The following is a 15,329-nucleotide window of genomic DNA, read 5'->3' as shown; positions in this document are numbered from 1 at the left end:
TCTCTTGAGGAAAAGGCAAGAGAGTGGTTCTACACTCAACTTGAAGCAGTTGTTACAAACTGGGATCTGCTCAGAAGGGAATTCCTGGACAAGTTCTTTCCAGTAGAGGTTACAGATAGACTGAGGAAAAAAATTTCCTGTATTATCCAAGGCAAATTAGAGACTCTCTACGAGTATTAGGAATGCTTCAGGAATCTCCTAGGCTCATGTCCCCACCACAAGATTGACTAGTTGGTGTTGATTAGCTATTTCACACAAGGCATGAAGCCTCAAGATAAGACTACATTAGATGCTGCGAGTAATGGCTCTCTGAAGTAGTACAAGACAGCGACAAAAGCGTGGCAACTGATCACCGATCTGGCTGAGTCTACCCGAAATGCAAGGCAGAGGAACAATCATCCCAAGACTATTGCAGAAGTTTCCTCTAGCAGTGAGATAGTTGCACTTGCCAAGACTCTGGGAGAGATGACCAGTATATTGAAGCAGCTCTAGCTTAATCAACAACAACCTCCGCCTCTTCCACAACAACATTGTCAACAGTTAATCCCTCAGAGAGTGTGTGGAATATGCGCTTGCTATTCTCACTATACTAACGAATGTCCTCAACTCCAACAAGAAGATAATACGTTGGTGGCTACTCATAATTTCTATGACTGTCCAAACCAAGGATACTATTAGCAAGGCAGTAATTTTAGCCAAGGAGGCAACTACAATCAAGGTTGGAGAAACAATTCCAACCAAGGATGGAGGGACAATTACAACCAAGGAGGCAGGGACAACGATGGAAGTCAAAGATGGAATAACAACAACAACTATCAGCAGAACCGGAATCAGCAGAATCCTCCATACAGAGCGTCTCACCAAAGGTAAGCCCAAGCACCTCAATTCAACCAACAGCAAGCCCCTCAAATTACCTACCCCTCTTCCTCTTCTAATGATGAGATGCTTTGCTCTATTGCGCAAGGACAAAAAGACATTTAGAATACACTTAACTCTACCATAAATGGTCTTAACTCCACTTTACAGGCTCTCATCTCCCGGTTGGAACCACCTTCTACCCCCAACAATCAGCCTTCAAGCTCAAGTGTACTTCCTTCTAAACCTTTACCCAACCCCAAAGGTGAAATCAATGCCATCACTTTGAGGTCTTGCACTACACTGCAAGAGAGGAGTCCCAAGGAGCAAAGCTCAAAAGAAGATATTCAAGTTGAAGACATTGTTGAGGTAGAAGATGTAGAAGAAGAGGATGTGGTACAAGGTACAGTTGCAAAAGAAGTAGCTCAACCAAGGAATTGAGTACCTAAGAAAGATGATGCTGTGAGAGAAGTCATTCACATTCCTTTTCCACACCTTGCTAGGTGGACAAAAAAGCAAATGGAGCTAGACCCAAAAATGGTAGAAATTTTCAAAAAGGTTGAGGTAACTATTCCTCTTTTTGATGCCATTCAACAAGTACCTAAATATGCTAAGTTTCTAAAAGATTTATGCATGGATAAAGATAAGATAAATGACTTAGAAACTATTCCTTTAGGTAGCTCTATTTATGTTTTAATGGGTGCTATACCGGAAAAATGTAGCGATCCCAGTCCATGCATGGATACTTGCACTATAGGGGGTGTAGAATTTATTAACTGCATGTGTGATTTAGGTGCATGTGTTAGTATTATGCCATTATCTATATATGATGCCTTGAGGCTTCCACCCTTGAAAAGGTCGGCAGCATGTTTTGTTTTGGCAGATAAAAGTATAATCTCAGTGGTTGGCATCGCGGAGGACGTCCTGGTGAGCATCAAGGGGCTGACATTTTCTTTAGACTTCTACATTTTAGAGATGCCCCCTAGTGACTCCGGTAGACCTTTGTCCATCTTGCTTGGAAGGTCATTTCTGAAAACTTCAAGGTTCAAGTTGGATGCCTTCTCAGGAATCTATATTTTAAAAAATAGAATCATAATTAAAATTTTTTCACGTTTATTTTTCTCATTCAATAAAGTAATGTCTTAAATTTTTGTATTCGATTAAAAAATTATAAAAAAGTAATAGTTTCTTAAATTTTAATTATTATCTAATTCTTTTACTAATATAGCAATATAGTATAAATTATTTATATAATTTAGAATATCTCATTTTTTTAATCTCTTAATGACATAAAATTATTAAATACTTACTTTTTGAATGAAAAAATAAAGCATAGAATATTTTTATTAATTATGATTCCATTTTTTTTAAAATATTGTTTGTATGTATTTTTTAATTATATTATACTTTTATAATTATGTGAAATCTAATTATTTTAATTAATTTATTAGATATATTTTAATAAAAATTAAAAGCAATGACTATAAATACTAGTGCGCAAAATTGAACTCTACACAACTTAACCGGCAAGTGCACCGGGTCATCCAAGTAATACATCAGGTGAGTGAGGGTCGATCCCACGGAGATTGTCGGATTGAGCAAGCAATGACTATCTTATAAATCTTAGTCAGGCGATTAGAAAATATGGTTGTTTGTTTAAAGGCATAAACGAAATAATAAGAACGAGATACCATATTAGTGTAAAGGCAATGATGGATAATTAGTTAAGGCTTCGGAGGAATGTATTCTTTCCGGATTAACTTTTCTTACTGTCTACTTCAACAACGAACGATTCATTTAATGGCAGCCGTAATTAACTAACTCATGTAGCATCCTCATCAAGTTAGTCTCTTCTGAACCATAGCAGTCCATCATATATGAGCAATTCATGTAGCATCCTCATCAAGTTAACTCATGGCTTCCCACAACAGTCGAAGGTGAAGACCTAAGCAATCCACTCCCCTTCGCGATCCTACTCAAAACGCCACAGACAAGGTCGAATCTTCCGGATCAGGGAACGCTGCTTCTCATACTCTAGCCTTGACGCCACAGAAACCTCAGTAACCCACGGTCAACGGGATTATATGTCACATATCCAAAGTCGCCCAGGCACGCTCTTGAAATCCACAGTGCATTCTCTAGCTTATGATTATCTTATCCCACCATCATCGAGAAAAAGGTATGGAAGGAATTTAAGTTGTTTAGGGGATTCAACCTTTTCCCACATGCTGAATGATAGGTTTGGAGGAGTTTGATTGAAGCCTTCAAGGCACCAAATATTGGAAACATGGACAGGAAAAGCATTTTAGAAGTAGTTTTTGTACTTTTTCTTTCTTCCCGTCACCCCCTTCCCAACAAAAGTGGTCATAGCAACTAGCAAGTTTATTTTCACATAGATTAAATTATGTTTGTTCGTAATGAAAATCAAGCAAAATTTACAGTTTTTTTTCCCATAGAAGTTTCAAGTAAATTCAGCATTGTGTATCCTATCAAGATCTGAACACTAACCCTAAGCTCATCAGGTGTTTGAATACGAATATTTATAAATTACTTATCAAAAGGTAATTTTAAAATAGTGATTATTTCAATAAAGTCATCTTTATATGAAAATAATATTACAAACTATTAAATGATTTAAGATATTTGACTAAACCATCTAATGGTTTACAACATCATCTCTTTGTGGAAGTAGCTATCTTTTAAAAGAGTGTATCTAAAATATAATTAGATCTAGCATAAAATATATAATTAGTTTTCCCATACTCATCTAAGAGGTTGTGGATTCGAATCTCCCTATCTTTGGTAAAAAAAAAAAAAAGAATTTAAAGCTGAAAGTGTCAAAACCAAGCAAACTGCTGTTCACCTGCATTCAGTTTTGGTCATTACTCATTTAACTTAATTTCATTTGAGTCATTTCATTTACTCACAAGAATGAAAGATTAAATACAACAAAGTGCTAGTATCTAACTAAATAGCAGGTTAGGGTGAGTAATTTTACATCAACAATTGATAATTGTCTTTGGCTTTTTTGCTCACAATAAAATCTCAGAGGGGCTTGAATAGCCCAGATAAAAAGATTACAATCTACATCAGAACTTTCAATTAGGAAAAAAGTGATCATTTGATAATACAACCTATATAGGAAGGCCTACAATGTTGAGATGAGCAGTATGAATATGATCTTCATGTTTTGAGTTGAATTTGGAGCGGCGCTCTTCATATGATGCTGCATTCAGTTCAGTAAGAATAAGTCAGTAAACAACATCTGGTGTGAAGCTTACAAGAACAAAATTCATAAACATTCCAGATACATGCATTTGAGTAAATTTCTATACAAACTTTAAAGTATAGAAGGTGACCGAAACTTACGCTCAGTTGGTCGCAACATAGTAGGGACATGTGAAGGTTTCTTTTTGATTCCTCGAGTAGGTTGATCCGGAAAAAGATCAGTTATCAACATTAGACCACTGTAAAGACAAGGAATACAACACTAATTCGGGAATGCATTTTGCTGTACCTTCTGATAAAGGCACACAATTACGAAGTGCCTCATGAAAGATAGCAGGTTCAAGATAGTAAGTTTGGCATTCATTCGTCAAATGTACATGCAGTGCTTCTCCAGAATCTATATACGAGATAAATTAATGAAGTGATAGTATCGAATTTCTCTAAATAAAATACACACAACTAGACAAGTGAAGAAGAAATATTGAAAAGATGATGCATCTCCAATATGCTAACTGGTACTGGACTTCTAGGAAGAATCCAGTGAAAGAGCAAGTCAACATGTTCTGTAATCTAGGAAAAATCAGAACTACCTCATGAGCATATAAACTTAATATCTTCAAATTCACACGACTGAAGAACCAATGGAACCTCCAAAGGTGTATTGAGGTTTCCTTGGGATACTAGTAGTGTCCAGTAGCATATCAACTACCTACAAAATTTAAGCAGTGAAGTGTTTAGCTCAAAGTACTAAAAAGGATAAACATTCCTAGGATCTAAAATTGGCTTCGGCAAGTAAAATTGGAAAATGTCATATAATACACATGCGGCCATCAGTCATCAGACATGAATGACTTTACCGGATAATCTTAAAGGACAAACAAGGCAACAGCAAAACAAAATTTTAAAGTGATTTAGTTGAGAGTTTTAGGCACCCACATTTAGAGATTCCAGGCCTTTGCCAATCATGAATAGAACAGCAACCATGCAGTGAACCTGGTGCCATAAAAAAGTACTATCTCTGATTTTAATCACCCAAAGTTCATTATCACCATACCTGCAGATAAACATAAAAATGATACACAAACTTCAAGCCCAAAAATACTGAATTCTGAAATGAAATAGATTTAAGGCTTCTCTCCTCATATTACATACGGTCTACCAATTGTCAACAAAAAAAGTCTCAGCTTGATTATAACACGTGATTTCTATTATAACATTTTTGATATGAACTGCCACAAAAGGAAAAAACATAACAAGAGCCTAAAATAAGAAACAACGAGGTTGCAGGAGAGCGGTGATAACAACAACTACTACAGCGACGGTGCTTGAACGACGTCGTCAATGGCTGAAAGAAAGCAGAAACAAATACCGAGTGAGAGGGAAGGATACCTGAGGACGGTGGCGCTGCTTGTGACGACAGCTGCGGCGATGCTTTGGAGGTCGGCGACGGCACAACAGACGGAGAGAACAGGACACCCAATGAGGCGGTTATGCTCGGGTGGCGCGATGACGGTGATGGAACGGGGGAGGAGATATAGAGAATTAGGGTTCATTCTTTGGGAGCATAATTTGAGGAAGAAGTAAAGATTCAGTTTTTAATATTTTAGTAAATTATACAATTACTCATTTTTTACTTTAATTTAATTATCAAATAGTTTAACCATAGTTAACATAGCAACTAATTAAAGAATGACATGTCATAGAGAATAAATGTACATATTATTATAGGATAAGTAGAGTAGAATTCACTTTAATATTAACCATAAAATTTAGGAGGCTTTCTTATGAAGTTTATGTAGTTCATTAATTTCAAAGGTTTATAAATATCTTTTCTCAATACTCAACACACTTTTCAGCCTATTGGCATATACACAATAGACTCTAAATAGAGTAAGTCTTTTATTTTTCTAAACATATTAAAGCTTTTTATTTTTATCATGTTCAGGTGGATAATCTTTTTCTTGATATATTTTTGGTTCAATCTATTGCACATAGAAATAGATAAGAGACGATTTTTTCCTGCTGATTTTTAAGATGATAGAATTTTTTACTTTAAAATTAATCCTAATGAGGTCAGTTTAATTTATTTCTAATACTTCTCTACTATGTTTATATAATTTTGTAAATTTATTTCAATCATAATCTCATTACAACTGATTTAGTTCAAATTTATTTTGAATGTGTATTTTTTGTTGCATGTAGGTTCATCCTGGCTTTTCTTCAATATTCTATAAGAGATATAAAGACCAACTTAATGAGAGGGTTTTTTTCATTGACTTTAATGAGAATTTGGTTGAGTTGATTATTGAAATGTGTCAATCTGTTAGGATATATTTTATTTAATTTAGATTCGAATATTCGAATATGAGATGTTATGAAGTCAATCAAGTTACATGGAAAAAGAATAAAAGTTGTAAAAGGCAATAAGTAAATACGCTATTAAATCATGGAATTAAAGTCGGGAGATGGCTATATGGTAACGTCTCTAAAGTCTAACCTTATAAAGGGAAATAGAGAATGGGGATGCTTCCGTAAAGATGCAGAAAACGTCTTTTTTTAAAGATATTTTTTAATAATTAAAATTTAACACATATAATAATTTAAATTATGTTATTTTTATCAAAATTAGGTCAGAAAAATTAATTTGATAAATGAATAGTGAATCAAATTTTGAATATGTCTAAATTAATATTATTTTTTATAAAAAATTACTACAATACCCCTATTATATAAAATGATTAAAATACTCTTATTATATATATTAATTTTGAAAATTCTAAATTCTAGCCCTTTTTCTCTATTGTTATAAGGTTAGAATTTAAAGTTTTTAAAATTAATATATATATATATATATATATATATATATATATATATATAATAGAGATATTTTAGTTGTGTTTTATAATAGGAATATTATAGTAATTTTTTATAAAAAATATTAATTTACACCAATTCAAAATTTAATTTATTAATTTTTGTGCTAAACTGATTTGTCCACTCTAATTTTAATAAAAATAATATAATTTAACTGATTATATGTGTTAAATTTTAATTTTTAAAAAACATCTTTAGAAAAAGACGTTTTTAACATCTTTATTTAAGTGGCTCCCAATAGAGAATATTAAAAGTAGGTACATATTATTTGATTATCACCTAAAATATTCAATGACTTAAGTATTGAAGTGTTTTTGTAGGTTGTCCTCCCAACTGAATTACCAACGAGATAAGGATCGAGATTCCTATCAACTCCTAAGCTCGAAAATACTACCTCAGCTCCAAAAATCTTCAGTTACATAGTTTTGTTTTTATTTAATTTAATTTTAATTATGCATAATTATTAATATAAATATAATTTTTTTAATATTTACAAATTAAAAATAAACAAAAAATATCTTTTATTATTCTCAATCTACTTTTTTCTCATTATATGATGTCTACTAATATTATTTTTTTAATAAATAATCATAATATATAATAATATAATACGTATAAATTAATTAAAAAATTAATAAAATAGAAAAATAATAATTACTTTAGTATAAAATAGTTAAAAAATACATTTATTATAAAAAATATAATTATTTAATTATAATTAGATCATTGATTCAATTAATAACTCCATAACTCGATTCGTGACTCAATGATTTGATATTCTGATCGAATGGATTGCTAGTTTTTTTTTTTTTTTTTTGTCAGGAATGGATTGCTAATTTGAATTTGATAACAGGAGTGTAAAAGGTTTGAAATGTCCAAATAAACAAGTCCAATCCAAAATTACGAGTTTATTAGCACATACAGTTGATGAAAAATATAGGCGTATTTGCCGCTCAAACCTTGAGAATAAGTTTCCATCAATATCCTCCACTAATTAGAACACATTGCATACTAATATTACTAATAATTAAGACGATTCAATAATTAGTTAGCCTTGTTATACCGTTCATATACATTCCAAATTTAAAGGCGTTGCCGTTCATACTACGGCACTACATTATAACTATAGTATATCAGCTAGTAATTTAACGGTTCAACCAATAATTTAATGACCCAATACTTTAACCGGTTTGATTGTCGTTTGAGTTTTGATGCCTATGGATCTCATGCTGATTGTAATTCCAAGATAGAAAATGCTAACCCGTTCTTGGAGCCATTTTTAAAGAAGCTGTATGTAGCTATGTTTTTTTTTTTTTTTAACAAAGAGCTCAACACAACAAGTGGAGTATAGAGAGTAGTAACAAAGTATCAACTAAAAATAAAATAAATAGAATAAACGAAACTATATATACCTCTTTGTCATCTCCAGCATTGCCATCAACAATAGAAAGAGTTAACATCCAACCACTCTTTGTAGTTCAGAAAAGACATGTTGAGAATCTCCTCAACCCTTTTTCTTTTGTTCTGAAAGATCCTCTGGTTCCGTTCCAATCATATGTTCCATATGATCACGCAGAAACACACCATCCGTCTCTTGCACTCCTGTTTTGTACTTGAGTTCTTAGTCTAACTCTGGAAGTGTTCCTTTTCTGCACCTGGACAAGCCCATTACATTCCAACATATGATAACCAAGTACACCATACCTGCCACAAAGCTACAACAAAGAAATATGTGGTCGTCATATTCAACACTATTGTTATGGTATATTAATTTGTACCGTTGATATAGTTGTCAGTTGAAGTTGAACAATTTTTATTATTGCTCGCAAAGAATCAAGGTATAGATAAATTTAGTGAAGGAAAATACAACATAGTTTAAGTTCTGTTTTTGGTTTGGTAAGGAGAATTACAACATATAGAGAGAGACTTATGTCAATACCTGCTATTTAAGTTACAGAAGAAGCTCAAAACGAAAGAAAACAGCATATAGTAACCATTTACAAAGCTGTTACATACAATAACAAGAATGGCCTCAGATTATATGCAATGATGCATGGTATTCTCCACTCAACAACACAACAAACCAAATTACCAAAGAGGCTAATTTAATAACTCAACGAGAAGGTTTTCCTTTTGATGAGAAGAATCTACTGAAGCCTCGCGCATGCTTCTCCGGTGTAGGCGTGGAAGAAGCCGCCGGTGAGGAGGCTGATTTGGTTGGCCTGTGTCTTGCTTTGTGATGCCGCACCGGGGATCTCGCTAGAAGGCTCGACTCGTTGTCTGGGCTAGATAAGCTGTTGGAGAAGTGCAAGGGTGAACCAGAACCCACTCTTTCCACCAATTTAGAACTACCACTTTCTGGCTTTGGATTTTCTAGATGCAGAGCATTTAACTGCTTCTCAAGAAGAAATATAGTTTCCTGACACTCAGCTAGCTTCTCCGCCGCCGTTGCCAAATCTTTCTCCTGCATTAAACAAGGAATCTGTCTTTGAATTTTAACACCATAATATATATTTAGCAATATGGATTATGGCATGCAGTTTATTATGTTCTTGTTACCTGTGTAGACTTCATGCGACTATCAGCTGCTGAACTCTCAATCCTAACAGAAAAACATGAGAACTAGTTAGATATTATATTACTGTAAATTAGCTACATGAAACCATGCTCTTCATCTAGAATTAAACACATATATACAACATAGACAACATAGGATGGTATCTAACCTCTGTAGTTGCTCCTCCAGCACCTTGCTTTTGGCCAATACGGTTTCGTGAGCCTTCTTTTCCTCTTGAAGCTTATTCTCCAGGGTTTCTGTCTCAATTTGAAGACGATTCAGCTTGGTTACAAGCTCTTGGGCACGTGCTTCAAGTGACTTGTATGACTCTGCCATGCACTTCAGCTGCGTCTCAGCCAAGCTGTTTGATTTTATAGCAGAAGCCAATTCTGATTTTACTTCTGCTAGAAGTTGCTCAGTCTCTAGCAATTGAGACTTTGTCATTTGTAGATTTTGAGCACACTGTGACAGATCAGTTACTAGTTTTCGATTCTCCTGTTTCAATTCTTCATATTCATCGGAGAGGCTCTTCGATGTAGAAACCACATTTCCATCATCAGGAACCTCAGGATCAGAACAAGGATTCAGAATAAGGGAAGAACCATTTTGATATCTATTTCCAGATGCATTGTCTTGAGCTAGCTTATTTTCAGGCAAAGCAATCTTATCTATACAATCAGGAGAGTTATTTTCAGCTTCTGTACCCTTGTAGCCAAGAACATTAAATCTGAACTCACTTGCTTTAGTTAAAACACTGGACAGGCCAAGAACAAACTGGACCAAACTTGCATTGTTACATAGAAGTTTATCGTAAGTAAAAGAGAATTCCTCAATCTTTTTACTCATTTCACTTCCATCGGACGATATGTCATGAAATGATATTGCTTCTTTGCCAAGTAACAACACAAAGTCGTGAATATCAGAAATTGCAGCTTCCAAATCTGAGTTTATCTGCACATATTCGTTGGAATAGTGGGATGAAGTGGCTTCTTTGTCCGTTTCTATTATGTGCTTAATATCTTGTATGATCTTCCCTACGTCTGCATCATTAGCAGTGAACTCAAAAATTGATAATATTCTTGACCTAAGCTCTGATAGTAGCAAGTCGTTGCTCTTTATATCATTGTTCTCTTCAGATGGAACATCTTTGCAAGATACCTCATCTAAATTGGTGTCATTTGACAAACGAGCTAACTTCTCCACTTCTAGAAAGTCATCCATTAGTTCCAACTTCTTAGTGGCTTCAGATTTGATTGATTTTTCAGTGCTTTTTTCTTTAGGGAATTGGGACAGCCCGGAGACTATTGCCGTAGACCAAGAGTCAGCACAGCTTCCTGTATCATCATTTCCATCTTCAGACATGGAGACCAAGCTTGGAGCATTGCTTGCATGGATCATCTGGGTGATGGATTCTGGGGATCCTTTCTGCTGATGCTGTGTTTCCCAACTCTGAAGTTTGCTTAGTGTTTTAGCACACATACTCCTTGATGCCTGCAATTCACTGTTACGTTTAGCCAAAGCTTCTTTCAGCATCTTTGTTTCTTCTTCCATTGCCAATAAACGCCCCGAGAGAAATTCATTCTCTTTCTGGAATTTTTGTACATTCTCTAAGGAGAACTCAGTCAATGGGGACAAATACGGAGCAGCAGGTTTCACGGGAGACTTCCTTATTCGACTCTCTCTGTAATCATGGCCAAGGCCTTCAACTTCTAACTTCATCTGTGCGAGTGCAGCAGGGCCAGGTAACTTCTTCCGCACTAGACCACGTAACCTTTGGCACTCAGCCTCTAACTTAGCAATTTTCTTGACACCCTCTGCATGCTGCTTGTTAGCAGCTTCTGCTGATCTAATACTCATGTTCTTCTCTTCGTTGCGAATTTCAAGTTCCTTCGAAACAACATGGAGTTCATATTTAAGTGAATTAATCTCTCTCTCGCATGATTCTATGTTGCTCTTAAGATGCTCAATTTCAGCCTCAGCATGTGCTTTTTCTTGGCTCACTTTGATCAGCATGTTGGAGCGCTCCTGCAAGGACATTGAGAGTGCTCCATTTTCAGCACTAGCCCTGACAAGTTTCTCTTCAAAGTTAACTATCTTTGCCTCCAGTTCCCCCTTAATCTTGTCTAATTGCTTGGTTTTCGCCAGAGCAACTTCTTGTATTTTCTGTTCATGTTCTTCCTTCAGATTTCTTATCTGTCGCATACATTCCTTAAGAGCCCCATCTAAATGTGATGCGCGATCCTCGGCCGTGAGTTTGGAAAGAGTGACAGATTCTAAATGGTTCTTCAACGCCAAAGCTTCTGCTTCAGCCTTCTCCCAACCTGCAGCGTGTCACCTAAGAACAATGAGAATGGAGAGAAGATTGAACGAGATGGTAAAATCATTTTAAGCCTTATATTTATTTATACCTAAGACAGCTTCTTCAGCCACTTTAGCATGCTGTTTTACAATAGTTTCCTTGGTATTGATATCAGAGTTTGCTGCTGAGAGCTTTTCATTCATCTCCTTGATCTCATTCTCAAGTGTTCGAACTTTTCCCTCATATGTTTTTACTTGATCTTCTAAACCAGTTAGATGTGAATATGATTCCACAGAGATTTGGACGTAGTTCACTTCTTTCCTGTCCTGTTTGCATAAGTGAAGAGAAAACAATAAGCAAGAAAAATCTATTAACTTCATCAATTTGTTGAATCAACAGTAGGAGAATACTGAATTTATTTCAAGAAAACAACCTGATTGGCCTGATCAGAAGCATCGCCAGATTCCAATGGTTTGTCCACAGCCTTGCCAGATGATTTTTTCTTCCACGGCCACCGTCGGTCCATTGTTACAGCCTATAAAAAAGATATCCACCATTATAATAATTCAACAGTTGGATGAGATTTTTAGTGCAGTTAACAATAATGAAAATTCGCAGTTATCTTGCCTTGCTACCAAAGGAATGATGATGCTATTCTATTCAATTCAATTCTCATTGAAGAAACGCCGTTCGCAATAATTAAACTAACCAAGCTTTTAAGTAGGAATTTACAACATGTTTAATTTCTAAGCAAAATAACAATAATAAAGAAATGAAGAAATAGGAAGGTGGTGGAGCTCAAGTGAAGTTTGTATTTTCACGTAAACGACGATCTATTTCCAAGCTAAGATCTATTATTATTTCTATTCTCTAACGCGATTATTATGAAAAAGAAAAAAAAAAGGTTGTGCATTGCATACACTATATACTATTTTCTAAGAAGTGAAAATAGTAAAGGCCTAGAACATAGCACAGCGCAAGGTGCCATCAATTTTTACATTAATAATAATTAATCAGAGGAAAAAAAAACGAAATCCAGAACTAAGAATAAAAGCAGCAAGGGAAGGAAGAATAAGGGGAAAAATGAAAGAAGCGTGAATGAAAATAAACTTACCGGGAAAAAAAAAACAAAAAAGAATGAAAGTTAAAAAGGATAATGCGTATGGAGAGGAGAGTAGCAGCTTCTACAATGGTTAAAGGTGGCAGTAACAGTGCCGGAGCAGCGATAGTGGTGGTGGTGGCTAAGCTAAGCTAAGATATCAGTATCTCTAGAAAGCTAAGACGTTCAAGGAAGCTCCAAAAATTCATCCCTTAGCTTTTTGAATTTTTCTTCTTTCTCTCTAATAAATAAATTACTCATCCATTATTCTTGTTTCTTAAGCTTTTATTACAAATGACTTTATTATCTTATTCTTAAGCAAATTTTCGGAGGTGAAAACTGAAAGTGGTTATTGGTAGATTTACTTAATTAACCTTTTGGAAGCATGGAATAGAAAGAGAGTCCGAACCAACTCCTAATCGATTGTGTCAGTATCAAGCAAGCATCTTAGCTGTATCCGATGTTGAGAAAAGAAAATCCATACATTGTTCTTATTTAACTTACCTTTCATAAATACTGTTATATAATAATAGTAGTAGTATAGTGTCTTTAGTATTATTTTAATTTTAAGTGGCATTTAAGACAAAAGTGTGATTATTACGACTTTGGACCACAATGGCAGCAATTCTAGTCTCTACACCTCACTAATTTGGTGTGTAGTTGCATGAGACTTGACTTGGCGGCTTTCCAAGCACAGTGCCATACTCACTGCATGATTCCATCTCTGCCACTGCCATAGGGTTACCTTTCATGCCTCTTATAATCTGCTCCTGTTAAATATTTCAATTCATGCCAATTTTGACTTTTTATATTTCAAGACAAGTTTTCTCTCTTTGTAATATTCTTTCCCATAAATGCCTTTAAGCTGCCAATTATAATAATATTTATTTATGGGGTTAAATCACAAATATATGAAAATAACAATATGAGGAGGGTTAGTAGACAATAATTTTTGTGATTTATAGTCATCAAATAATCATCAATGATGATTTTAATGGTGTGAGATTTCATTCAATAGCCCACTTTTTTTTTTATTGGTTACATGCTGGCCAAAATTTGATAAAGTTGCTTGATTCCTAGATTTTTCCTAACAATACTATATTATTTATATTATTATTGTAACCTTTAATGCATGATACACTTTAGTATTATTATGATGCCAAATAATGTACACTTTTAGACCTTGGATTCCTATTGGCTACTTGCTGTGTAAAGAGTAGTGTTGTGCATGTGATTGTCAGAGACTATTCTTTTATTTATTTAAGCAATTTTTATCATTATAATTGATGTGCAATTTAAATACTTAATGGTAAATAACAGTATTTTTGAAAACAAAAATACTATATATACACAAAACATCAATTAACAAATTAGTTATCATGTATTTGAATATAAATATATATAATAATTTATTTTTATTATGTATTTTATATTTTATTATATATTTTATATTTTTATTTTTCTTTTTACATATATTATAATATAACTAAAGTAAATTTTTTAAGGTTGCAACCATTTTATTAGTGGTAAAGATATATTTAACCAAAATACACATTGCCATGCAATTTTCCTTTCAAAAAACAATAACTTACTTATGAAAGCCTTCTTATATATAATTGATAGCAATGTTGTCTCTTATTCTAAATAGAATAATTAATAATTTAAAAATTTATAGCTAACTTTTATAGGCACGTTATGTTAAGAGTTAGATTGCTCGGTTGGCGTTGTTTCCTCAAGAAGGGGGTATTTTGACTCTATACATCTTATGTAACGACGGTTTCCAGTAGTGGCTAAACAGTCCACATTACAACATAATAATTATGACCTTACAGCTTTTTTAATTAATTTAAATGGTCGTTGACTGGATACCTAGAAAGTACATTTTAAAAAAATAATCAATTTATAATTAAATTTTGAGAAAATGACAAATCCATCCATAATTTTTTGGTCAACAGATATTTAAGTTTTTGAGGATTTAAAAATACATTTAAGTTTCTAACATCTTCAGTACAACGAGAGTCACGTTTGCTTTTTCTGTTAAATCTGACAGACCCAAATAAACATGAAGAATTAATATGTCTAGGTTTTGAAAAAGTCAGGGACTTAGATGTATTTTCAAATTCTCAAAGACTTAAATGTATGCGAATCAAAAGGTCAGGAACCTATTTATCTTTTTCTCTTAAATTTTTATACGATTTTTAATTTTATAATTAAGTTATTTTTAATATAAAAATATTAAAATTAATTAAATATTTTTCTACCAATTAAATGTATTCATAATTAAAATTTTAATTAAATTTTTTATTATATATTTTAAAAAATCTATTAAGTTTAATATTTTTAAAATAAAAATTTAATTATAAAATTAAAAATAATATAAAAATTCAATTAAAAAATTAATTATAAATTTAGTAAAA

The 15,329-nt window shown here is 33.5% G+C and overlaps 2 protein-coding genes across 9 annotated transcripts; both read right to left on the bottom strand.

Moving 5' to 3' along the window:
- Positions 1-3,744: 3,744 nt before the first annotated feature.
- On the bottom strand, positions 3,745-5,975 carry LOC112705634 (uncharacterized). 2 transcript variants are annotated; one of them, XM_072200392.1, is made up of 6 exons: positions 5,473-5,867; positions 5,020-5,137; positions 4,674-4,792; positions 4,373-4,480; positions 4,225-4,264; positions 3,745-4,081 (listed from the first exon to the last, which is right to left on the bottom strand). In XM_072200392.1, the coding sequence occupies exons 1-3, from the start codon at positions 5,634-5,636 to the stop codon at positions 4,706-4,708; spliced, it is 369 nt and encodes a 122-aa protein (XP_072056493.1). In that variant the 5' UTR covers positions 5,637-5,867; the 3' UTR covers positions 3,745-4,081; positions 4,225-4,264; positions 4,373-4,480; positions 4,674-4,705. The 2 variants fall into 2 exon arrangements, with proteins under 2 accessions (XP_072056493.1, XP_072056492.1); XM_072200391.1 differs by having other exon boundaries at positions 4,225-4,480; positions 5,473-5,975.
- A 2,792-nt stretch (positions 5,976-8,767) lies between these two features.
- Positions 8,768-13,752, bottom strand: LOC112705633 (filament-like plant protein 4). 7 transcript variants are annotated; one of them, XM_029288237.2, is made up of 6 exons: positions 13,622-13,752; positions 12,247-12,348; positions 11,923-12,139; positions 9,684-11,835; positions 9,517-9,559; positions 8,768-9,439 (listed from the first exon to the last, which is right to left on the bottom strand). In XM_029288237.2, exons 2-6 carry the CDS (start codon positions 12,337-12,339, stop codon positions 9,071-9,073), a joined length of 2,874 nt encoding a protein of 957 aa, XP_029144070.1. In that variant the 5' UTR covers positions 12,340-12,348; positions 13,622-13,752; the 3' UTR covers positions 8,768-9,070. The 7 variants fall into 7 exon arrangements, with proteins under 7 accessions (XP_029144070.1, XP_072056491.1, XP_025612293.1 ...); XM_072200390.1 differs by having other exon boundaries at positions 8,768-9,421; positions 13,622-13,696; XM_025756508.3 differs by lacking the exon at positions 13,622-13,752 and adding an exon at positions 13,287-13,311.
- Between the last annotated feature and the right edge of the window lie 1,577 nt (positions 13,753-15,329).

This window comes from Arachis hypogaea, chromosome 8 (assembly GCF_003086295.3).
Source record: "Arachis hypogaea cultivar Tifrunner chromosome 8, arahy.Tifrunner.gnm2.J5K5, whole genome shotgun sequence".
NCBI classification, from domain to species: Eukaryota; Viridiplantae; Streptophyta; class Magnoliopsida; order Fabales; family Fabaceae; genus Arachis; species Arachis hypogaea.
Note: the sequence above shows the minus strand (reverse complement) of the source record. Positions and strands in the feature narration are given on the sequence as shown.